We start from the raw sequence: 26,494 nt of genomic DNA, 5'->3' as shown, positions 1-26,494 counted from the left end.
GCTTCTCGTTCCGGCCGTGCCGCGGCTCCCGGGAAAACATGGCGGCGGGAGCGGGAGCGCGGGCGCGGGGTCTCCTTTGGGCGGCAGGTGATGGGCGGGCGGCAGCAGCTCCTCCGGGCTGGGGCTGCGGGGTAGAGGGAGGTAAGGGCGGTGAGGCTGGGAGGCGGGCAGCAGGTGCGGAGCAGGCTGGACTGGGCTGTGGGGAAGCGCTGGGGGCGAGAGGGGCCAGGGTGGAGGGTTGGCTGTCTGCGCGGTGAGCCTGTCGGCTGGCGGGGCTGAGAGCACCGGGGTGGGTCGGACATCACTCACGGAACGCTTCTCCTTGCCTCGCAGTGGTGGCACATGTGGTGGCGTCAGGCGTGGGTTTTGTGGAGGATCTGGATGAGTCGTAAGTACTGGGGTGTCCTGCCTTATAGCCTAAATAGTGCTTGCATTCTTGCGCGGAACATGATCCCACACTTTGTGCATAGTGTGCTTTTTAAGAAAGCTGCATTGGAAAAGTTTGCCTTTTTCTTAGCAGTAATGGCAGAAAGATTGTGGCCTGAGTTATCATCGAATGCCCTGTGTTAGAGGGAACCCACAAGGCTCTGAAGTCCAACTCCTGACCCTGTGCAGGACAGCTCCAAAAATCACACCATGTAACTGAGAGCATTGTCCAAGTGCTTCTTGAACTGTGTCCGGCTTGATGCTGTGACCACTTCCCTGGGGAGCGTGTTCCAGTGCCTGAGCACCCTTTGGGTGAAGAACATTTTTCTAATACCAACCTAAACCTCTCCTAACAGAACTTCAGACCATTCCTTTGGGTCCTGTCACTGGTCACCACATAAACGAAATCAGTGTCTGCCCCTCTCCTTGCCTTCATGAAGATGTTGTAGACCGTGATGAGGCCTTCCCTCAGTCTCACCTATTAAATAGGTTCAGTTAATGAAGCTGCTGAACAATTTAATTTTTCAGATTTTTTTTGGAAGCTGTTATTGCAGGTAGCATTGCCAAAAGTGTCCTTGGAGTTCCTTGTTCTTTCTTGCTCGTGGTAGCATAAATGTACTGGTGTATTCGTGCTTGCCCCAAGTAAAAGCTGGTTGTGCTGAAATTTCTTCATTAGTTTGCTGCATGGCTGTCACAAGGGGTTGGGAGAACGAGTATAAGTGCATTCATGCATGGCCAGAAACGGAAAAGAGAAGGAGGCCTGCAGGACTAGTTCACGGCTGCTTGAAGTGCCAGTTATATTACAGAGTAAACAAATGTGCCTTTACAGCAGAATTAGCCCTGAGACTGTGTAGGAGTTGAAATGGGCAATCCTGCCATTAAGTTGGTTGTGTAGTGTCACTGGTCATGTACTATCTTGCTTTAGCGGTTTGTTGGTTACATAGGTGCTGGTGCCCCCCAAAATTACCTGTCATAAGTTACATGACTCATTTTCAAGGACTGAAAGTAGAGTAAGTGAATGTATCTGTGCTCCTGCATCACATTCCCATATGATGTTTCTACAGGTGTGAATTTAAATGTATTTGCTGTTTTGGAGTGAGAAAGCGTAATTCTGCAGTGACATCACTTTTTTAAATAGCCAATAAAAAAAATTCTATTTTACAACACTTGGATTTTCCAACTACTGTTTGGAGTAAGAATTGATGAGTTGTTCAGGATCAGTATTCATGTTGCAGTGTTTGTGCACTTGTTCTAGTGTGATAATGAAGAAGTTAAGTAACCTGGCTAAAAGGGGAAATTTTTCTCTCTCGGTGAGGATGCACTGGTGGCTCAACCCAGGATCAGAAGCATAAGAAATGGTGCAGAGAGAATTGAGAAGCCAGACAGCAAGGAATAAACACAGCAGCTGTGTTGGTTGAAGGCCCTTGGAATTGTTCTAATTGTTGAATTAACTGTTCGTGATTAAGTGGGGTGCTTGGTTTAAGTGGAGGTTGAGAGAACATTTGATCATGTAGTTTGGAAGACGTATTTATTTGAGACAAATAATTTTGATTCAAAGACGTGCAACACCTTTCCATCAGTGTATTTGTGTCTGTCAGCTGATAGGAGATTGCACAAGTCAGTTAAAAAGAGGCAATGTTACAATTGGAAATGTATTTATAGGTCCTGGAAACAGCACCTTTATAGAATGCTTGAATACTCTTTCGCACAGAGACTTCTGTTTTTGCTCAACAGTATGTTGAACTTCCTTATTGTTGTCTAGTAGTTTAATCATTGACATTAACAAAACTAGAGTGAGTTTCGATAGTTGGGTTTTTGTTACACTTCATATTTTAGTTCTGTGGAAGTTGATGAAATAGGTACTTGTGAATGAAATTTATTATTGTAAAAACTATGGTATTTTTTATATTATCTTAGGCCGAAGTTATTAAATTTCATTGAAATATTCAGCTTCCAGATGTTTCCTTTCTTCTCCTTTTTTCGTTGCTATCTGCTGGTTTTGTAAAATTTCAGTCTACCTTTCTCAGTGCTGTAATGTTCTTTGCAGTCTCCCGTAACAGTTATACTGTGGCAGAGGGAGGAGAACAATTAATTGTAAATTCTTCTTTTTCAAAGCAAAAGTCATATTCTAAGTTGAAGCACAGCCAGGATCCTATGATTCAGTAGCTGCTTTCTACCTCTTGCATCATAACCAATTATTTAACATTGTAATTGGAAGTTAGCTGCAGCTCCGTTAGAGTTCTCAAGAGATGCCAGACTCTAACTGGTTCTTTTGTTAGCTCTGTAGCACTTAGGGTGGTGAATTAAATTTTTAGTGAGTTGCTCAACTAAGTAATTTTGTGACTTAAAAATGCTGCTTTCTTAGAGCAGTTTTGTGTTAGTTGCTGCAAATACCTTTCCTGCTGTATAGGCATTGTAACCTTGTTATACCATCAATAAAATGGCTGGAATTTACCAGTGAAATGCTGCATTTCTGTTTCAAACACTCAGCACTGTAATTAGATTGCATTCATGATTTCAGAATTACTTCTTTCAAACAGTAAGCCAACATCAGCATTACTATTTCTTCAAGACCATTGTGGACTATTACAGATTCAACTTTAAATGAAATATAATAAATGTTCTCTGATTCTGCTTACTGCCTATGAGCCATTTATAGGCATGCTGTGTACTGGGAATTGGTGAGCTGGGCTATAACTTCTATTAATTGGATTTTAGAGTGTAGATCACACACTGCATAATTATATAAAAATTTTCATCTCCTTTCACCACAGAAGTGTTGCAGTAAGAATGTAGTATCATGTATGGCTTGTAACATTAATCCCAATTCCAGTAACTTTTATGAAACTTGCCTTACAGAAATAAACCTTACATTGAAGTTCTGGCTTATTTATTTATCTGCATAGAAATCGTTACCTAATGCAATAATTCATATTGTCATGTAGTGACAACAGTTCAGTGAGGTGTGTAAGCAACATTTTGGGAGGTAGCAAAGAACTTTGATTTATCGTATTCTATTTTAATTTTAGAGGTTTTAGCATTTATTGACAGAATTACAGTTAATTAAGCTAGTCAATTCACTTTATGTCATTTGTCTAGCATTAGGAGTATTCAGTAGCACTTGTGTATCTCTGGTTTTTGTCAATCATTTTTATTCCAGTAAGTTGATTTCTTGTGTAACTTCAATAAAGTCACAAACTGACACGCCTGTGGTAGAATGTTAAAGTAGGTTGAACTAAAATTGCTTTATGTGTTAATATTAGAGATAATTTAGTTAGCTTACATTCAGTAAAGCTAAGATTAACAGTGTAAACCAATGCTCTAAGAGTCTGTATTAGTTGATCTGTAAAAATACAACTGTCAACAGTATTTGATATCACTAAGACAATTGCAAAATACTTCTTCCCCTTAGATTACATATGCCAATCAAATATCTTTTATATGTATTCTTATTTCTTGCTGGTTTTCTGGTTTCTTTTGTTGTTTGTTTGTGGTTTTAGTTTTTGTTGTTTGGTTTTGTTTTTTTTTTTCCTGGGAAATAACTATAGGAACCTACATCTGTGTGTGTAGTAGCAAGTGCTGGGGCAGTGTTAGTACTAGAAAATATTATCTTCTCTGTTTCTTCACACCCAAATAAAGAATCTTAGTTTTAGATTTTGCCTGTTTCACATGTGCACTTCACTGTTTTATTTTCAGATACATGATGTATTGATTTTGTTTTTTCCCTTTTTAGGTTTAAAGAAAACCGTAAAGATGATATTTGGCTTGTAGATGTGAGTATGTGAGAAAAATGGGAAGGTCTGCTAGTGGAAATCAAAAGATAAAATTTACAATGCTGCGCTTTGTAGTAAGGCTGCTTCATCATTTGGAAAATTGTTTGTGCATGATGCAGAAAAATTTCATGACAGTAATTCTGACAAGATGGAAAAGCAATTTGTATTGTTCAGGATGAACCAGGAATAGGTTGAATACTGCATGCAGATAACTTTCATCCTATATTTTGCAGTCCTTAAAAAAAGAAAGCAGGTTACCTAACACTTACTATCAGGAGGTGGTAACCTCTTTTCAGAATTGTACTGGTTCCATTCTCTAATTATACCAGCTAATTTGTGTTCTAGACATTTATTAGCACTTCAAGATCAAATATGTGAGAGGCTTAATTTACTTTTCTAACTTATTTGGAAAGTTTCGGTGCTCCTTATTTCAGGGAGAAGGAATTGCTAAAAAGATTGAGCTTGTTTGTGGATGAGGGAATATTCCTTTTATCTCACCCAAATATGTACTGTAATACTCAAAATTGTATTTTTCAGATTTGTTATTTTTGAGTGGGGAAAAACTAAATGTGCTGACTCAGTTATCGGTGAAGTATAACAAAACAGAATTCAGCTTTGTCAGGTTGTGACCTGATCTTGTTGTACCAAGACATCAATAGCTTTCCTATTAATTTCACTGAGGTGTTGCTGCAAGACATAGGTAGAAAGATGAAATAAAGTCAGCTCTGCTTGGTCCTGCAAAAATGGGATCAGTTTTTCACTGTGCTTCTATAAAGGTAGTTGCTGAAGAACCAAAATCCAGGGGGCAGCTTGGGAAAGTATACATAGTGTCTATTGCCCTTTCCCTATTGACAGATAGATCGTTTATGTGATCTTTTAACTTTCAAAAAAAAAGAGGAAAATATTCCAGAAGATTTTTAAAAATGTTCCCACACAGTCTGTTTTTAAATAAGAAATCATTTAATAGTGCAACAATTTGATGTATTCTTTTCAAACTTGTGCTTTCATATTAAAAGTAGGACCAAAGATAGATGCTCTGTGTCATGCTAGCCTTGTAATTGGCTTGCAATTTTATTAAGACATAAGGAGAACCATGACTGGAAAATAAGCCTTGCTAATGATTTGAGGGTTAATTGTAGAATCAGCTTCTACTAACTTATTTTTTTTTAATAAAATGTTTTTGCTTCTCAGTTTTATGCACCTTGGTGTGGCCACTGCAAGAAACTGGAGCCTGTGTGGAATGAAGTGGGCATAGAAATGAGAAACATGGGCTCTCCAGTAAAAGTTGGGAAGATGGATGCAACTTCCTTTTCTAGTAAGTATGGTTTGGTTAGGGATAATTTCATTGCAGGCTCTGTTTTGAGACTTTTAGTTTTTTATATTAAGTTATTCTTCTGTATCATAACACAAGTATGCAAACAGTCATCGGAGAGCAATTTCCTACTCTTTTTCTTTTTAAAAGTGACAACTTGCTGTAGTATATGTTTTTTATCCCGTTTGTTTCTGCTTGTGTAGGGAATTCTTCCTGACTAATGGAAGGTAAAAGCTTTTCAAAGATCTGCTTTTGATACGCCTCTTAGAGTACTTATATAAGCATTTTATGTGCGGTGTGTCTTGACAGCATCCAGTTTCAGGTTCCTTGTATTACTGTTGAAGGAGTGCTTTGTGTTCTTGCTGTTATTCTTTTCAGGTAGTTGGTCCTTAAACTGTTACAGAAAGCCTGCTGAAATCTTTGAATTTACTGTTGAACCAGTTTTTTCCCATGTTTCTCTGTAAATGTCTTCGTGAAGAACCAAATTCAGCTGTAATGCTTTCTTTTTTACTGGTGCTTTTCCTAAGTATTGACTTTCTCATGGAAAACCCAAAACTTTAGGTGTTCAGAGAAACGGTTTGGGTAGATGTGAGAGGATTGTTGAATGCTTAAGAGTATTTTCTCTTTTTTTTCCATGTAATTGTTTATTGTGATTTCACTTAAATCTGTGTTGAACCGGGAGGATACTTAAGAGGGAAGGCGTAGGGAGGAGTGGGGCCCAGGTGAGATCTATACATAATAAAATTTTGTAAATACATGTAACATTTTTAATTAATCCTTGTTAAATCTGATTATTCAGCTTTGTTTTATTTACCTAAAATATTATGCAGAATACTTTATGAGTGATATTCCAGTTCTTCTGTGCTTACATGTAGCAGAGTTTGGTCTTTTGAGATCAGAATGGTTTTGTCTCAAACACCAGTTTATTGTATGTAGGTTTTTCTGTAAAACCACATACATTTTGTTTTATTTTAAGGATACTTATTTGCCATAGTAAGTCTGGAGCATTAGAAGTCTCAAGTTCATTTTGTGGATCTCTAGCTTTCCAGTCATATATATAAAATTTTAAGTCATATAAATGATATGAACTTTTATCCTGAAATATTTACATCTGTCATCCTGATGCTAAATGTTATATTTTATACCTAGAACAGAATTGGCACATTGTTTTAGTTCTGTAATTCAGTTTTTCATATATAAAAATTACTGAATGCTGCAAGAGTTCCTTGGTGCCCTGAAAAGGTCTTTCTTTTCAGATTTTTACCAATTTTATAAAGAAGAGTGTGCAATAAATCTCTTGAAATAGTTTTACGCTTCTATTTTGAAAGTGGAAATTTTACAACATCTGGATATGAAAAGCTGAAGTCAACTCTGCTTGATGTCTTTTCAATTTAAAGAATCTGTGAAATAAAAGTAATTCAGTCTTGAGAATATCTGAAGGAAATGCAACTGGAACGCGTGGACATGTAACCAGGAAGGAACATGAATGATTGGCTCCCCATAGTTTGTGTTCCTAATAGAAATAGCAAGTAGTATGAAAAATGTGAACTCTGGGTAGCTTGTTGTCAGAGAGCTGAAATTACAGATGTACGTATAAATCATCCAGTAAGTGTTGCCTCGGGTCGCTCTGTGTTATGAGGATACAGGAGTTTTATCAACAGAGTAGTCACTTAATGTTTTATCAGTTGAATTTTCAGGGGGCTTTGCCTCAAAGTCGACTGAATGTGATCAGAGTAGAAACACATCACACCTTGGGCTGGCACAATTGCTGCTGTTTACCTGTACTGCATTCTTCATATCAAGAAGTGGAGGTGATGGTGTAAATAGTATGTCAATTCCAGGATGTTGAGAGGATTTTGGTAATCTCCAAGGCTGGGAGGTTTAAAAATAATGTGTTAAAAACTGTCTATTTTCTAGTTTTCCTGTCCATGCATGAAAGCTGTACAAGGAGAAATAAACTCTCTGTTGACAGCTCTTGTGATTGAGTGTTCTAATACACATTTTAATGCATTTTTAGTCTGTGTAGTAGAGCTGTGAGAGGAAAGGATCAGAATAAAATTTATCCTAGTATGCATATTTCTTAGAAGAGTCATCTTTGCCTAAGATGCCTGTAGGTGAGCTGCTAGTGTTATTTGTAGAGCTGTGCAATAGGGTACTGATCCAGGCAAACAACCCTAGGGTCATAATTCCTGAACTGTTATTGAGAGGCCTACACACAAGTCCTCCCACATCTGCTTGCTCTGACACATGGTTGATAGCTTAAGAATGTTTGTTACAGGTGTTGTCTCTTGGTGCTTTTTGAGTGTGAGAATTGTTACTCAATAGGGAATTGCACAAGTGTTCTCAGAATTTTATACTTAATTTTAACCTTTTTGGAAGACTACTTAGTTTAACTTTTGGAAAACACTGAATTGACTGGAAAGTGTAGTTTGAGGTGGCAGTTGCTATGTTCACAAGTGGAAGGGTAGTTGCAAATTGTACTCCAGTAATAGATGGGAGCAAGATACAAGGTTTTAAACAAACCTGAGGTGAGGGGAAAAAGTTCTGCAGTTGTTTTACTTTTCACCACATCAGTAAGCAGCAGGTAAATAACTGATTGCTTAGAAAGTGTCTGTGTCTGGTGAGGTTCATTTATGTCTACAGAATATGATGTAAAAACATTTTTGTAACTACTGCACTATGATACTGCACTTCTGTTGTTAGGCATTACTGTAGCATATGTCATATATCTTGTATTTCTTTCAAGCACTACTATTTACAACTCTACATCCTTGATGCTTAATTCTTGCCTCTAGTATTTTCAGTCAATTGTATCTGTAATTTAAAAGGCATGCTAACTTTTGGTGAGAATGGGCCAAGCATGTCTATTTGGAGGATTCTCTTGGCATTTGAGTAGTGGCATATGAATTGAGAGCCTATGCTGGGACCCTTCAGCACCTCTGAAAGGGGTCCAAAATTTAGTAGCTTAATAACAGCAGCTCTTTGAAAGCAAGAAAAATAATTCATAATAAACTAAGCGGGAGTTCTTTCATTTGTTATTGTGGCTTGAATAGTAAACTGTGTTTAAAGATTAAGGTAGGAGAACAAGAAAGTCTTGATTCACTTTGGCATTAACACATTTCTTTCAGGTATTGCATCTGAATTTGGAGTACGAGGCTATCCAACAATTAAGCTGTAAGTTGATGCTTTCTATTGAATTTTTAGCACTGATTTCATGACAGTAAATAAAAAATAGCCCTGGCCATTTAAACATCTCAAACCAATCACATAAAAACCCTAAAACCCAAACCAAGAAAAACCCCAAAAAACCACTTCACCATCTCATTTGTCATAATGTCTTTCTTTGATTTCTACTGGACTCTTTTGCTGTGAAATTCAGTCATATTCATCATGTTATTTAGAAACAGATTTCTTAATAGACATGTTAACAAATTGGACTTCATTTAACTGCTGTTTTCTATGCAGTGATGTAGAAGTGTGTGTACATAAATATGTCATTCAGCTATATATACACACAATTATTATAAATCAAAATTTCTTGCTTCATTTGATTTGACATCTTAAGAATGATTCAGGCAGTAAGTGCATACCTGAGTCTTCCTGTTAACTTCTTGTAAGCTGCTGATTGCATTTTCTTATTTTCAGTGACCTCTTTCTTCTCTCCCATGTACCTTAAAAATCTTATGTAAATGGCAGTAGTAGTTACTGTGTAGGGTGAAGGATGAGAAAAGTTGTTTAACAAGAGAAGTATATGTAAATTTTTTTCTTCACATCATTTAAAAAAGACAGCGGAGGACAAAAATTATAGGAAAATATCAATCCGTAATGATATTCTATTTACTTGCTTATAACACATGTAGTTTATAGTCCAGTCAATGTCATATTAAATAAACACTCAATAATTTTTAGTACATTTTACTGTGAACAGACTGGGTGTTTTAGCAGGTTTATTGTTTAAGCTAATAATACCCATAATACGTAATAATTAATCTCGTCAAAGTGATAAGAAGGCAACAAGAGATATTTAGCTTATTAATCTTTAAGGATGAAAAGTTTTATTGGCATATAGAGGCATTGAAAACTCAGTTACTTCTTTCCTGTGAGTTTCCTAAACCTATATGGATTTAGAATTAATAAAGCTTACTGGAATACTCTCATAGTGCTACATCCCCTGTCAGCAGAGTACCATAAGCTGACCAACACTTCAGGGAAGCTTAATTTAATACATATATTCAGAAGGTTTTGCAAATTATTTGATACCTTTCAGTTATAAAAAAAGGAATAAAGATGTTTATATGTTTGTCTTTTATAAAGACTAATACCTTGGCAGTATAAATGTTGAGCATTTGGAGTTTCATTTGGGTGTGGGGTGAGTTTTTTTTATAGGGTCATAAGCAAATGTTCTAAAGTATCTGTGTGCTTATAAAGTAAATGACTGCTGTGCACTAGAAAAATAAATATAAAAGAATGCTAATTATTTCAAAGAGTCAATAAATCAGATATTGTGTAAATAAGTTTTTACTGTATAATTGCATTGTATTGCGTTATTGAGTCTTATATTTTGCTGACCACTTCTTTTGCTTCTCACTCACTAAAAGGCAACCATAATAAACCTGTGAAGATTGAGTAGTTTTGCATGTACAAATGTAGTTTAGGTCATTTCAGTTCTGTTCTTTCTTTTGTCTTTTCTGTTTATCTAGCTTAAAAGGTGACTTGGCATACAACTATAGAGGACCTAGAACCAAAGATGATATAGTTGAATTTGCTAATAGAGTGGCAGGGTAAGTATGTTCCTCCGTGAAACTGGTTCTGGTGACTTAAAACTTCAGTAGGATTTTGAGGTGAACCAAGAATTAAATCTGTTTAAAAAAGAACAAGATACTGACACAAAGTGAAAAACTATATATACTATTGATGCCTGTCACTATACATGTGACTACATGTGAGGCTGGTGGTGAGGGGCATGGAGAGAGCACAGAGAGACTGGCTACAATACCTTCTTTACAGTGCAAGAACTAAGGGCTTTTCAAACTACTGGAAACTACAACCAAATGAAGCTCAGGGAAGTCAGGAAAAAAGAATGCCAATCTAAATGTTGGCTGACAGGCATCATTACTAAGGCAGAAGATGCTTCATGCTCAGAAGTTGTGCATCTGATAGGCAGCATGAGGAAATGCTTTGGCAGATTGTTCATAACAGTTTCTGTTGGCTCATTCTTTCTTCCCTACCGTGGCCTGTGTCCTCAAAATGTTATTGACAAGTAAACTTGGGGGAGAAGAAAGATTCACATTTCTTTCCTCCATTTTTAAAAATAATTAAGAAGCTTTGATATAAGAACAATAATATTTGTTATTATTCAGAAGTCTGTAGTTTAGGAATATGGAGTGATAGATTGCATTTCATAACTGCTATGCTTAAATGGAGAATTTTGTCTCTCAAATGATGGAGACCTTATTGTGACCTTTCACTAAGAGGTCTTAGAAGAAGAGAGACATTTTAGCAGGGTCTGTACTGACAGGATAAGTGGCAATGGTTTTAAACAGAAAGGGGATAGATTTAGATTAAATATCAGGAAGAAATTCTTTACTGTAAGGGTAGTAAGATGTAATTCTTTACTGTAAGGATGTCCCATCCTGGGAAGTGTTCAAGGCCAGGCTGAGTGGGGCTTCAAGCAACCTGGTTTAGTGGAAGATGTCCCTGCCCATGGTGGGAGGATGGGACCAGGTGATCTTTAAGGTCACTTCCAGTCCAGCTCAACCTCTGATTCTGTGACCAGTAAATGGCATGCATGTTTATTTTGTAGCAGCATTTTGTACTTAGATATGAGTTTCAAATTTCAGTTCAATGAGTTTCAAATTTCAGCTATTTGAGGAATGTAACATGTTATTGGGGGGGGGATTTTTCTTTTTTCCTTTTAGTTGAAAATAAAATAATAAATGTAAAAATTGAATTAATGTGCATTGTGGAATTTAATTTTAAAAAACCCACAAAAAACTGTATGACGTTTTCTTGTGGATTTTTGTTTGTTTGGGTTTTGCAGGTTGACAAGACTGAGGTTTCTCTTTCTTGTTTTTATTTCCCTCCCAGACCACTTATCAGGCCACTTCCTAGCCAGCATATGTTTGAGCATGTGCAAAAGAGACATCGTGTACTTTTTGTGTATGTTGGTGGTGAATCTCCTTTAAAGGTTTGAAGCTTGATTAAGTAAAGTTACTTCTTTTGGCTATTCGCAGAGTAATTTAAATTATCTTTTAAAAGACTGAAGTGTATGCTTGTAGCAAATTCATGTGATCTTTCTACATTTATTTGTTTTTACAATCTTGTGCCAAAAACCATATTTTCTAATTGCTCTTTAAGGATGATGTATGTCACAAAGCTTTTATTTGCCCCATACTAAAAGTTCAGAAATTACAAAACACTGTTTGTATTTTTTCAGGAAAAATACATTGAAGTTGCTTCAGAACTAATAGTTTATACGTACTTTTTTTCTGCCTCAGAAGATGTGGTGCCTGAGGTAAGCTGTTTCCATGCCTACTGTTTTCACAGAAATGGTGTTGTTCTCATATATATAATTTTGCTGTTTCAAGGGCACATAAATGGGCTCTTAGAGTATATTTGGCTTTGATAGATTTCAAAGTAATTACACTGAAATGTATAATTTTTGAGTCTATGTGAGGAAAGAATACAATCCAAATTTCAGACTGTCAGTGCTTTGTTTTGGCCAAAGATATGTGGAAGATATGTGGAACTCGATGTGAGAGTAAGAAAGTAGATACTTGGAAAAGTATCTACTCAAGATAGTAGATACTTGGACTTTTAGCCAATGTACAACTCTGTCGCTTCAGACAGTCCTTTCACCAACCACTTTTATAACTAATTTGGGAGTCTCTGCCATGGAGTACTTTTGGTACCTTAGTAATTGAAGAGGTAAGTTATTTTTGTCTTGTACAATATAGGTGATCAAAACGTTAGTCTGCCCAGGGATAAATGGATCCAGTCTACTGGCTGCAGAATTCTCATGTGGCTCTTTGGAGGAGTCTGTAACAAGGAAAATACTGAAAGTTAGTCGCAAGGGTGGAAAGAAATTGGTATTACTGTTGTTAGTCTTACCATTGTTGCTTATCTGTTGAAGCAAAATCAAGAGGCTTTTTCATTTATTGATATCTCCAAGTGGGACCTAAGTCTACTTCATGCGTGATAAAACATGACTTTGAAATGAGTTTGGGATTAGCAGGGTTAGAACTAGCATAATTTGTTGGCTTTTTTTCTTTTTTTTTAAGGCAGCTGCATTTTCCAACATCATAAGTAAAACATACTCATTTTAAATAGTGAATTGTTAGATCTCCAGAAGCCTTTTATCTAAGGCCACCTTCATTTGAATACTAGTACTTGCACTTCAGCCCCACCTGAGCAAGAAAAGTGCTGTTCAGTTGTGCAGTGGAAACGAGTGTAAAAGGCTGGAAGTCTGTGAGATTGTGTGATCTCACTGATGTAAGCAGTGAGGGGTTTTTTTTCCAGAGAAGGTACTTTCCCAATTATCATTAAGCTGAAGTAGAAATATTCTATAGAGAGATGCAAAAATGTTATGAAATTACTGACTGCTAGAGTTGTAATGAACCTTTGCATAACAGTGTTCACTGTCAGCCTTTGTTTTGGCACCTTAGGTAATGTTGTTCCAAGCTTCAGGTGTTATTTGCAAGCCATAAGCTGTACACAGATTGATTTGTCCTTTAAAGATGTTAAACTATGTTTAAAATAAGAGAACAAAAGTGTCACTTAAAATTTTCTTCTTGCTCATTTGTGTCAGCTGTTACATTGTAAACCTACTGCTTTTACATTTATTTCCAAGACAGATTGCAGAAGGCATGTTGTCTGGAAGTGATGCAGTTCTTACTTTTCCAAACATATCAGTAAATTAGACAATTCAGCCAACATAATCAAAAGTATGCTCATGATACAGTCCTTCTTTAACCACAAGTGCCATTAGAATTTTAACTTAAAATGGTAGCAAGCAGTCAGGAGTAGATGACAAAATATCTTCGTGGCAGTTCACTGAAAACGTGAGCTAAATGAGATACTTTAAGTTCCAAGGAAAATGTTTCTGCTCCTCTTTTTCTAGTATGTTGCTGACCATCCTAAATATCATTTTTAACATGGTAATGCTGGCTTGTCTTGTTCTTTTTGCCTAAATTAGGTCTGTATGCAGCCTTGTCTTCTGAAGCTGTTTCTTTATATTCCCATCAGTCTGAACGACAGAAAATAGCCCAGATTTAGTGGGACATGTTTATCAGTATTAGTTTTACTGTGCATTTAGAAGAAATAACAATATGACAGGTATGCTGACAACAGCACAGATTGAGAACAGGGGCCATGATTGATAAAACCCTCAAGTTTACGATCTCCTATCTAAAGTTCATGTGCAACTCATAAAATATTTTTCATGCTACTGAGATACTAGTAAAAAATCCTGTTTCATTTATGCTATGTGAGATCTGCCTCTTAAAACTACATTGATGCTGTGTGACTTTTAATATGCAGAAGCTGATAAATTTATTTTAGTAAATTTGGACAGAAATATTTAAATTTACGTAGGGATTTTCCCAGGGACTGGATTTCAGTGTTTTCAGGTTTTTTAATTTGTCTGTTTAAACATCTTTTAATTTTTGATGGATTAATTGAAAACCAACTCTTTCAGTATGTGACATTGCCTGAATTACCTGCTGTTATGGTCTTCAAAGATGGAACTTACTTTGTTTATGATGGTAAGTAAAAGTGGACATTACCTTAAGACAAGGTACTTAAACTATATATGGAGAAACTGGAAGAGTTGGGATTTTTTTGAAGGTTATGTTGGGGTTCTGGGAGATTCTCCAGTTTTAGAATAAGTAGCAACTCCTTCAAGAAGGAGAAGAGAAAAAAAATAATTAGTTCTTACACCACAAAACGCAAGGCATTTGTTTTAGCAATACTGAGGTAGAAGTGATGATGTTTGCTTTAAGTTATCAGTAAGATGTAGCTTCCAGTATTACTGTTTTTCTGGCAGTAATGTACTTATAAAAGTTATCCTTCCCTCACTGTCCTAATTCATCATACACAAAATAGAAGAAAACTTACTGAAGAGGAATCACACACACGATGAATTTACAGTTTCAGACAGTTAATGAGATTTACTGTAAGTTGAAAATTTATCACTCAGAAGATTATTATGGAGTTTTCATTTCCGAGAATAAGTAGTACCACAACAAAATACTCCAGATTGGCCATCGAGGATATTTTTTGTGACTTCATAGAAGGGATATGCTTATCTTCCTCCTTAGTGTGTTGCCTCCAGATAAAAATTCACTCTCTAGCCTCCTTGAATTGCGTTTAATTTTTTTTATGTGGTTGGTTGTTTGTTTGTTTTAGAGTATGAAGATGGTGATTTGTCATCCTGGATAAACAGAGAAAGGTTTCAAGGCTACCTTAATGTTGATGGCTTTACACTGTATGAACTTGGAGATACAGGTGAGATGCTGCTGCCACTAATCTGTTTGACATCTTGTGTACTAAACAGTAAGAAAAATTAACAGAGTACTAAGAATGTGTTTTTTAAATCTTAGAAATTTATCAGTCTCAGAGTTTGAGTTGATAGTGCCAGTCTTTTGTTGGTGTTGGTGAGACCTGTTGTGTTGACTAGAGGTTTCATCTACAGCCTTGTCCTACGCTTATCCTTTCCTCACAACATAAATATTTGTATGTCTAATCCTGCAGTATTCAGAAAAATTAGTAGAACTTTTAATTTAAGAGCACCTTAGGTTTTACATAAGTTGTATATGAGCTCTTGGAATACCTACAGGGAATTTTATGACTAGATTTAGAAGTATCAGATATGGACAGGTTCAGATGTTTTACATCAAGTGGATTTAGATTATCTTTAAAACAGATATGAAGGGAGTGGAGCATGTGCCAAAGTGGACTTGTCCCAGAAAGGGGACAAGTAAAAGCAGGCCAATAAAAATTTTGCAGCCAAGTCAGTTCTGCAATAGGGCAAATAACTTGTACTACTCTTAAGATACACATATTCTGAAGTATCATAAAAAATGCTGTACATGTTGATTTTTCCAGGGCAGGGTATCTTATCATCTACATTCCCTTTCAAAATATTTTTATTCAATCAGCATTGAGTTCTTGGAGGTTTTAAAGATTGTGAAACATCTAGGTTCTCACATATAAAGCTAATGTTGTTACACCTACATTTTAAACAGTTATTTACAGAAGTGCTTTTACAAGTTTTTTTAAATGTAGTAAGTATATTTGTTCCTGTTACGTTTTTGTCTAACAGTTCCTCCAATTACAAAAAAGAAAAATGTTGACTTTATACAGATGTACCTGGAATTTATTTACATTGCCTTTTTCAGTCTAAAAGGTAGTTGACTCCTAGTGTATTCACTAGGTAGTACCCCAGGATATGGAAAGAAATGGGGAAAAGGGAGAATTGAGGTATGGAAGAAGTGGGACAGGGAGAAGCTGTTGCTATTTCACAAGAAAGCCTGGGAATGAATCATAGTTCTTACCCTTAAAACTCCTCAGTATTACTTGGACAAAAGCAACTTTCTATTTTTGAGGAGAATGCTCCCTGTTGCATGGTGATAGATAGGAACAGAGCCATAGGTTGTGTTGGTGGGGAGGGTTTTAAATGAATCATGGCATCTCAAGTGAATTAACATATCTGCGCTCTGTAGGCTTTAGTTAATCTGGCTGATGACTGCACTGTTAGCAGATCTGCTTTCCTAATAGGAAGTGCTTTAATTGTTTTAATGATGTGATGAATTCTGAGGTCTGTCAGTATTTTCCAAATTTTTTTTGCCATAATACTCCAAATTTTTAGTAGTGTGAAAAGTAATCATTTTAAATCCACACAGGAGTGATTCAGTGACTTAGAATCAGCTTGTAACTGCTGTTATGTGGTAAAGGTCTCCGTAGCCTCATATTTAGGTATATGCAAATATGCAGCCTGAGTAGGTAACTAATTTTTTTATCTGTATTTTCTCCCTTTTAACTTCTTTCTAAGGATAGGCTTTTCATAGAATGCTAGTGGTGTGGCATTAAGCCACAAGTTCATTTATTTTCAGTAGCTTTTAGAAAACCGCATTTTGGTCAACTTGAAGAGGCTCTTTTGCTTTGAGATTGTAAGTTAACATATTTTCCGTCTGAGAATGTGTGTTTCTTTTTAAATGGTTTCAAGAATTTTATTCCTTATTTTAGGAAAACTTGTGGCAATTGCAGTCATTGATGATAAAAACTCTTCAGTGGAACATACCAGGTACAGAACTGAGTATTGGTGACACTACGGGAGAAATGTGCTGGTATGGCAGAGGGAACTTTGGAAGTTTCCTAATTATTAAGAAATACTAGGTTAAATGAGTGGGTTTAACTTGCAAGTATTCTCTAATTTCTGACTTAGTGTCCTGAATTTACTTAATTTATGGCTCAGGTGAAGCACATGTGAGTTCAGTGGGATGGTAGGAGTTCCTGACTCACTCTTCTGCCCTTTGTTAATGAGATCACAGGAGCCAACGGTGATCTCATAGCTCTTAAAAGCTATTGTGTCACCTTTAGATGAGAGTACTTGAGTTTAGATGACTTTGAGGTGAACTTAGTAAGTTTAAACAAATGACTGTACTCAGCTCACTTGCATTAAAAATTAGTGTACTGATGCTTACATATTAGTTGTCTGTGGAACATTTTAAAAGGGGTTGGAGTTTGAGACTGAGGAACGAGACCTTCCCCTGTCCATTTCTGGTTGCATATGTAATTAGACTAAGAAAATGCAGTTCAAGTACTGTGTATGAGATTTTAAACCTTTAGGAACCAACCACGATGAAACAGGTGTTTTTTGTTAATCCTTATTGCTGATGAGGTCAAATTTGCTGTTTTCTAGGGAAATCTCAGTGTTTATCATTTGTATTTTGAAAGAGTATATCTTGGATTATTAGTGTCATTTTTTTTTGCCTCCAGACTAAAGTCCATTATTCAGGAAGTTGCTAGAGATTATCGGGATCACTTTCACAGGTAGGCACACATCGTACACTGATATCTTAAATGAACTGTCTAGTAGATCATCACTTTTTTGAATTACATTGCTGAGTGTCTTCAGTTATAGGAAAAATATTTAAAGGTAATTTTTTGCTTAAATCCACCATTCTGTTTTCTTTTTCATCATTGCTTTTTTCACCATTTTTGTTACAGGGATTTCCAGTTTGGCCATATGGATGGAAATGATTACATTAACAGTTTACTAATGGAGTAAGTAAATTCTTATTTGAGTTTTCTTTCTTCTCTTGTATTTGTTACCAAATATATTTGATTAAAAATAATCTTATGAAGAATTCCTGGCTTTTATGGCTCAAAAAAAAAAAAAAATCAGTGTCCTCAGAATTCAGCATGAAACATAGTAATGGTTGTTTGTTAAATTAATTAAACTGCATAATTTAGTATTAGAAGCTTGGCTTACTGATAATACTGATAGACAAACTTATCTTTTAGGTCTGCTTTGTTAAGTTAATAACTGTTAAGAGTTGTGGGATTTTCATTCTTGATGCATTTTTAAGACATGCATAGAAGTATGCTTCTGTAGAGAAGAAGCATAAAATGCATGTAAGATGCTGTCTGCTCTTGATATGTACATGGCAGATTTTGAAATATATAAGTGGTTTAACAAGATGTTTGACAGTTGCCCTTGTTATGATCCTTTTCTAAAAAAATGCATAATTAGAGAATTAAGTTTCTTGACATTTACCATTGACTATTTGTTCTCCCCTGGCCTTTGGAGCGAAAGAGGCGAAAATCGGAGGTCTGTATGCCAGCTCTGTAAGTTTTCCAAACCACTTTCTGGGCTATCAAAGCATTAATAAAGCATGTGTTTGTGCCCCTAAAGGTTCTAGGAGCTGGAGACCCAGGCAGCACAAGACCTGTATTTCTGTAGGATGTCTGTAGATTAAGACCTGAATATAATTACTTTAAAAACAGCTGTCTTTCAGTTGAAGTCAAGTGATGTGATTGAGCTTTATAGTTGCCAAAAGTGAGACCTTTCTCACTTGGTTAATTGCTTCTCTTGTGCAGGCTTTTACGTCTGACTGTCTGCTGAACTGTTTCGGCTTGTTTATCTGGCAGAAAAATGGTTTCTGTCTAGCCACGTAGGGAAGTTATTTTGCTGATTCAACAAAACCCTTAAACCTCTTTCCTTCTACTCTGCTGAGTACCAGAACTGATGTGCAGAGAAGTAGGGGGGAGGGAGATGAAATCTCTGGGAGGAAGCAAATGAAGGGAACCAAGACAGAACTGCCACTTAGAGTGGTAGTGATTCAGTGGCCAGGTCTGTTCAGCTGGATTGTTTAACTGAATCTGCAAAAGGCCTGACTTTGTAATCTGTAGTATATGGGAAGTTGTTGCTCAAGTATTCACTGGCTTTTAATTGTTTTCTGAACAGAGTGTAAACATTTCAAGTGTAAGTGGAAAGCAGCAAAAGAACGGAGCAAGTTATGTTCAGTGTCACAAGTAGCTGCTCTTCCTGTGGATACATGAATAATTCAAGTAAAAGCATATTGCAAATGCTCTGGTTTGTCACCAGATGGCAGCAAGTGGAAATAGAAAAAGCCTTCTGAATAGTAAGAAATGTATCACAGAACACTTTTTTACTGTGCCAGGTGGACATTGGAACAAATTCTGTTTCTTTACAAAGGACAAAATATTGTATGATTTGTAGGGATAGAATTAGTAGACTCTGACAGAAGCATATTTATCATTTTTCTGTCTCTTCAGCAGTGTATGAACATGCTTTTGTTGGGTTAGAAAAGGTAGGGTTAAAAACTACACACAAAAGAAGAAAACAGAATATTCCTTACATTACTGAAAGCAAACATACAGCTTTGTGCAAGCTAAAGTGTATAGTGTCATTGAGAACGTCAGCTAGAGGTGTATGTAGAGTATTAATTCTTCAGTTCCTGGAAGAGATGCATTAAATATGCTTTTATGAACCTCTGTATAGCGTATAGAATCTGTGTATGGAGGTTGTCTTTCAGCTGCTCTAAGAACATCAGTTACCAGACTGTTAAGTGCAATAGAAACACTGGGTAGTTTCTTGTTTGTTCATTTGTTTTGTTTTGAGGTTGGATTTTTTTGAGGAATCTTTGTGCATCCCAGTAATGAAACTTGTTCTGTTTTGGGTGGGACGATGTATTTTGGCAGAAGTTCCTAACTTGCAAAAAACACTTGACTTGGTTTGAGTGCCCTCAACTTATATTTCTTGGGTTTTTCTAATAAATACAGAATAAAAATGTCAAGGGAAAATTATACTGAGAGAATCTTATGCTGAAAGTTGTTTCTGTGGAAAAAATTTTGTTTGGTTGGTCTTTTAAAGTTCCATTTAAATGATGACATTATTTTGTTGTTTCTGTAGTTGCCCATACATTTTCTGAGGTGCCTCCATGCTTTCAACTTGAGTACTGGGAATGTGGTCTTGAAGTATTCAGTTTTCTAGAAGTTTAGAAAGTTTTCATGTATAAGTATTCAATGGTTTCACTTTTAGGTTTGCATTTTAATTTAAATTACAAAAACAAACAAACAAAGAACCCACCTAAAATATGAGAGAAAATTTAGGATAAGTTCAGTGACTTCAAAGAAAAATAACAATCTTGAATGCTAAATGCTAAACAATATTTTAATGAAATAATTTTTTGTGGACTGATAGTCATGGTTAAAGCTGAAATCATCATCAATATTACATGGATTACAAATGTACATGGATGGGACGCTATTAAGGAAGAGTGAAAATGTAGAAAAACAAGGTTTGCATTACTTCTGCTATGAAGGAAAGCCACCTAGTATTTGAATTAATTATTGACAGAATTGTAGAAAATTGACAAAGACTATAGGAGATTTTTAACCTTAATTAATGCATTTTAAATTTTTCTTGTTGTGCACTATACTTGTGCAGTGCTAAAACTTCTTAAACCTGATATAAACACTGAACAGAAGATTTAATTGGTCTGTGTCCAGATTTAGTTTCTAACTTTTTTCTTCTTTCCAGTTCTGTTATACTAGGTAGTGCTTATGCACATGGTTAACTGCTGAGTATTAATTTTTTTAAAACTCTGTAGCTCATCTGCCATATCTAAAAGTGATGTTGAAAAACTCGGTTGGTGTGTCTTATTCTTTTGACTTGACAGGCAGAGGTTGATCAGTGGAGCTGATCAGTTAGACTGTGGTTGTATGGGATTAAATTTTTGAATTATACTCTACCTTTGTGCACTAAAACACTTAATACGTTTTGTATACGAGGCTACTGTCTGTGATCTCTCACTAATTGGAAAGTTGTAAGATACCTGATTTGCAGTCACTATGGGTACGTAAATTACAAAAAGCTTTGATAGTGTCACTGACACAGATGTGAAGGAAAAAAATACTAATGAGAAACATAACCATTCAGGTGATTCTCTTCTCCCTTCCCTCTTGCCTTTAAGGAATTTCTATAAAGAACACACAAGACAGTGAAGGTTAATGGATATCCTTTTAAGTGATGTAGCGATTACTTGAATTCCATGTTTTTGCATGGTAGTTCTTTAAATGTATAAACTGTCTGTTTTATGTTTCCAGTGACTTGACAATCCCTACTGTTGTTGTATTGAATACCTCCAATCAGCAGTATTTTCTACCAGATAGGCACATTGAGAGCACAGAAGACATGGTTCAGTTTATTAACAATATCTTGGATGGTACAGCAGAAGTAAGTCTTCATTGTGACTTGGAACATGTTGTTTAATGTTTATTTCCTTAGAAGCCAAAGTAGGAAAAGCATTTGATTTCTCTCATTGTTGTGTCATCTGTTTTATCTTCCTGTCCTATCTGTCTTATTGTCTTGTGTGCTGGCAGTGAGTATGTGACTGTGAATTCTGGAGTTGTGCTGTTACTTACTGTTCTGACTGCAGAACCTCCTGCAGAAAACAAGGTTTATTTTGTTTATAGCGTAATGTTGGTTGGCTTCTTTTAATATTCCTTATACTGGTGCACTGGTAAATGGAGATCTCCTTATTAATCTCCTGGTTTGCATTAAATGCATTTGTTTAAAATTTTTATTATAGTGCGTAATTCAACCGTACTCTTTCTTTTGGATGGTAAATAATAAATCAAATAGGTGGATAAATTATAAGTTTTGATTCAAAAAACAGTGGTATACTCACTTTGTACGTTAGAAATGGACACAAACTTCCCCATGTCTGCTCTAAAACTAAAATCAAGCCATCTTTTGTTAAAACAACAAAGTTAATAAATCCATCTGGAATTGATGGCTTGGATAATTTCCTAGTGTTTATTCCCTTGGTGTATTTTGTTAGACAGAAGGCTGTGTTGTGTGGATGAGAGAAAAACATGGATCAGAGCTTTCATTTGTGCTTGGGGGGGTGGAAGGCTTTGCCACGAAGGGGAGCAACGCTAACAAATAATTTGTCTGCCTCCGAGGAGAAACCTGTGTTGGTTTAAGCCCCAACTTGCTGCAGAATGCTTACTGTGTTAGCTGAATCCTGCTTTCTGTTACATCAGCAGTTTTAGGTCATTGGGTGGAAATGGCAAGTAATGCTGAAGATCATTTCAGTCATATGGGGCACTTTGGTTTATTGAATCTGACAAATTGATGTAGCAACACAATGTAGGTGGATTTACTTGTTGTTCATGACTTCACTGGCCATGCTTCCAGTTGCAGGGTGAGGGGTATTACTATAACTTACTTTGTAGTTCTTTGTTCTTCAGTTCTCACTTTTTTTAGTGCTTTTTTAAATGCATTTAATTATGTTATTAACATACCAGACTCTATTTAAGTATGTCCTTTTGGTTGAAACAACAATTGGAATTCATTTCTGTCTGGTTTTTAACTTTGAGGAAATTAATTTGTGATGCCTTGGTTTGCTACCATAGTGTCACTTAGGTCTTTCTGTCTTTTGTTTGCAGTATTCCAGCTAGAATGATTAAAGATTGGTCTAAATTCACATCTCTATACAAGACAAAAATATAGGATGTGCCTTCATTTAAGCTGTCTAAGGTGTCTACAGACATAAAATAGCACTACGTTGACCATGTTCTTTGCCCAAGAAATTGTATGGCTGTTGAGAAATGACAAGTCTTCAAAGTATGCTGGTGAACAGCTAATAATCCTTGGAAAGTGTTGGATTATTCACCTTGACTTTCTTGTTATTTTCTGTAAGGCCCCCTATAGGTAACCTTTTGTGAGCTTGTTTGATCTTTGTGGACTTTTTTGCTATTTTGAGGGGTTTTGGTCAGATCAGGTGCTGATGAGTTGACTTCCAAAATGGGGTTTGTTCCTCTGGCAACTCAACAGGTGAAAACTAGTCCTGTTCAACAGACAGATTGCCCTCAGATTCATGTAGTTATTTTGAACACTTGCTGAATTAGCTGGCATTGTAGGTATAGTCTGTCATTGCTTGACACAAGTTTTATTTATTGCACCTTCGTATCTTCTTTTTGCTTAGTCCTTAGCTTTTTCTAACTGCACTGTCAGAAATACTGAAATGGATATCCAGCAGCTTCAGGAAAGTTCAGAAGATCTCTGCAGTTTACTGATGTTACATCAGGACAGTTGCTAATTTTCATTAGTGTTTCTCTATGATAAGAGAGTGAGTGCCAGGCCACTGTTCAAGTTGGCACTGATTGTTTAAAACAATTGTGAGAGACTTTTTCATGGGACTATTGAATAACAGTTATCTAAGATTGACAAGTTGGAGTGTCTGGGCATCACGAGATGTAAGAATAATTACTTTTCGTTTCCTTCTAAAGGGACTTAACATTGCAAGGTCTGAAGAATGAACTTTTGGAATCATAACTGAAAAGTGTCAGCAGTTTTGACTTGGTTGCATTTGAAATTTCAGGCACAGGGTGGTGATGGACTTCTGCAACGATTCAAGAGAATAATCTATGATGCCAAGTCTACTATAATGGTAAGTGTTATTTTTCATTAAATTAGATGGTACCCTTGTCAATCAGAATATTTTCAGAGGGTTAAAAAATATTTTTATATAAGTTGGTTTATATTATATATATTGTGTATATATTATAGGTATATGTAAATTAGATTTAAGCCAAATTACTGCTTGATTAAGTATTTTAATACTATATTTTATAATTATTCAACATAAGTTGGTTTCTTAGTTTTTCACTCTCTCTCTATATGTCTGACAAGTATTTTAAGGGATAAATCTTTTCCTTGATCTTTCTACATCCTTTCCTGAAACTGGTAGCACTTCCATGTTCTGAAAAATGGTATTGGTTTAATTAGTTACAGCATAAAAGGATTAAATACAACTCTGTGTAGGTTTAAAGCAACTGTTTGTATCATCTTTCTTATAAGCTAATCATGGCTAAGGAAGTTTTGTTAACTGAGGATGTACACAAGTACATTTCTTCGCTTGTCCTACACAAGCAAATAAACCTATGCTGTGAATTTAAATTGAAACTTATATTTTTCTATATCAGTGGCTTCTACTTCTGTGAAAGTGCAACTTTTAACCATAAATTTCTGCAACCATAAGTACTTCTTCTCGTGCCATTAAGCTACTCTTCAACAGGAAGCTGTCTAGTAGCAGAATATTTCTGCAGATCCCTTATTACTCAAATTTTTTGAGAATGAGGCACAAATAGTAGCTGAATCTGGTTCCTTCGAAGTGTTTTTGTAACACCGTTAGAACAATTGTTTTTGAAACTTCAAACAATGAATAGGATATGCTGTTGGCATGTTAACATTAACTATCCCAGCAGTATTGTAATATTTGAATTTCTAAGTATTTTTTTATAAACTTATAGTAGATATAGTTGCAATTGAGGACTCCTTGTCATTTTTGCAGAAGAAAGCAAAACAAAATCTGAAAAAAACCCAAAGCAACAGCAATACGAAAAACAAACCCCAAACCAAGGAAGCAGAAAACCCAAAAAAACCTATGCATCTCCCTGAAAACCACTGCATCTCATTTTGGATGTTTTTGAATAAATACACAGAGTGATAAGAGAAGTAATGCAGTAACTTTATTCACTGAAAGTGTTTTCTACTTCAAATTTCTGTTTCAACAGTCTGTGTTCAAGAGTTCACCACTGCTGGGATGCTTTCTCTTTGGGTTGCCCCTGGGGGTCATCAGCATTATGTGTTATGGAATCTGCACAGCTGATACAGATGGAGAGGTATTTGAGCATGAGGGAGCTAAAAAGGAAAGTGGCGATCGAGAGCTCACAGACGAAGGCAGTGAGGAAGAACAAGAGGAAGAAAAGAATGGAAAATACACAGAACTTTCAGATGGAGAGCTTAAACAGAAAGACATAATGGAAAAGAAAAAAGACTAACTTGTTTAGCAGAAGAATTCTCTAGAATTTCCAAATAGATTTATTTATTGAAGGTTTTCATTAATTGATGATCTTCATGACAGAGGACTGTTTTGTCTGCATTATGGTAGTTTTGACTTGCATGTATTCAAATTTTCTCAGAAATTGACAGAAAAAAAAATGGATGTTTTCTTAATTGTCCTTATTAACAAAGAGCAACTTAAACTGAAGAAATTTGCAGGTACAGTTCTATACCATTTTTGGAAGAGTTATGAATTGTTCATTTCCAGAACAGTGAGATAATGTTACTTGGCCTTACTGTATGTGATGAACTGCTGCTTGTAATAGCCCAGCTAAGCACTCATTCATATAAAATTAAGGCTGAAAACTAAGAAAGATGAAGAGAGCTGTGAAGTCTTTCAGAGCCTGATAGCTAAAGACAAGTTATGAATTTTCCAAGAAGTCACATCTTCTACCTTTTGCAAATTATTATGAGAAAAAAAAAAAAAAACACAAACCAAGAAGCTTTTCTTTTTTTCTCAAATTAAATGTAAACTCTTATGAATTGGAGGACTGTTCTACCATGTAATAATATAAATATTGGCAGTCAAGTATATTTGCTTGATATAGGATGTGGGAGTTAAATTCTAAGTTAAGTGTTTACTAGTGCTCTAGCAGTTGAAAATATTGGAAAAGTATGTTATAAACCTTTTAGAACATGATTGCCTGTTGTTTTCTATGAGTGCTTGCACGGACTTAGTGTGAAAGGTATTAAGTTTGCTAAATCCTCGGCATAACTTGATAAAGGAAGACATAAATATAAAGACCCTCTGACGATTTTGTATAACTCTCTAATGACAACCTTTTTGAATGGTGTAAATTTGATTTACAGTGTTTAATTGAGATTGTTATATATCTTTGAGGTAGTTGGTTTTGTTTGAGATGGTTACTTACTATGAAGGAGGGATTTAAAGAGCATAATATTAACATTTATATAGATTGATCAGTATAATGCATTTTTCTTACCTTTCTCATCATAAAATTCACTTTGAATATAACCCTGTGACTCTGAAAAGGACTAATTTGTGTCCAGGGTTAAAATATTCACGGGGAAGCTATAAAGGAGCCTTTGGCATTAGTGTCACAGAGAATACCACAGAACTTACATTGCTCCTCCTTGAACTACTCCTTGCTGGGTTTTTTTCTTTTTTTTTCCCCTCTTTTGTTCAAAGCTATATTACTTTATAATACAAATTGTAATATCTTCCTTATAAGGCAGCTTGATCACATAAGAAATTACTATGCTATAGCACTAAATTAAGGAATTTCAAATAAAAAACATGGATAAGCTTAAATAGACAGGTTCTGTATTTGAGTAAATCTGATGATGCTATAGAATCGTGACGAGGGAAAACATTGTATTCTTTTTCCCTGTAGGATAGAAACTTGTTTCTGCTGTTTAAGTAGCTTGGTAACAGTTGGCTTCAGCTTGCAATGCAGAGTAGATCCCTGACTTGAAAGATGTTGTTATCAAACAGTATGAACAACATGTAAAGAGATTAGGAATATTTTTCAGAAAAATTCTGTCTGGTTTTGAATCCAACCTTTTTCCTTTCGGGTGGAGGGA

The 26,494-nt window shown here is 35.8% G+C and overlaps 1 protein-coding gene across 2 annotated transcripts; it reads left to right on the top strand.

The window, feature by feature from the left end:
• Nucleotides 1-26,494, top strand: TMX3 (thioredoxin related transmembrane protein 3). Of its 2 annotated transcripts, XM_027882871.1 has the most exons (16): nucleotides 39-87; nucleotides 334-388; nucleotides 4,160-4,199; nucleotides 5,391-5,514; nucleotides 8,640-8,685; nucleotides 10,212-10,292; nucleotides 11,599-11,698; nucleotides 11,948-12,025; nucleotides 14,207-14,273; nucleotides 14,917-15,015; nucleotides 16,756-16,813; nucleotides 17,509-17,562; nucleotides 17,740-17,796; nucleotides 21,145-21,274; nucleotides 23,427-23,495; nucleotides 24,622-26,494. In XM_027882871.1, exons 1-16 carry the CDS (start codon nucleotides 39-41, stop codon nucleotides 24,886-24,888), a joined length of 1,374 nt encoding a protein of 457 aa, XP_027738672.1. In that variant the 3' UTR covers nucleotides 24,889-26,494. The 2 variants fall into 2 exon arrangements, with proteins under 2 accessions (XP_027738673.1, XP_027738672.1); XM_027882872.1 differs by lacking the exon at nucleotides 24,622-26,494 and having other exon boundaries at nucleotides 1-87; nucleotides 23,335-23,450.

The sequence above is a fragment of the Empidonax traillii genome, unplaced genomic scaffold (genome assembly GCF_003031625.1).
Source record: "Empidonax traillii isolate 1590-97213 ecotype Southwest subspecies unplaced genomic scaffold, ASM303162v1 scaffold113:size1526484, whole genome shotgun sequence".
NCBI classification, from domain to species: Eukaryota; Metazoa; Chordata; class Aves; order Passeriformes; family Tyrannidae; genus Empidonax; species Empidonax traillii.
This window is presented reverse-complemented; position numbering and strand designations above follow the sequence as displayed.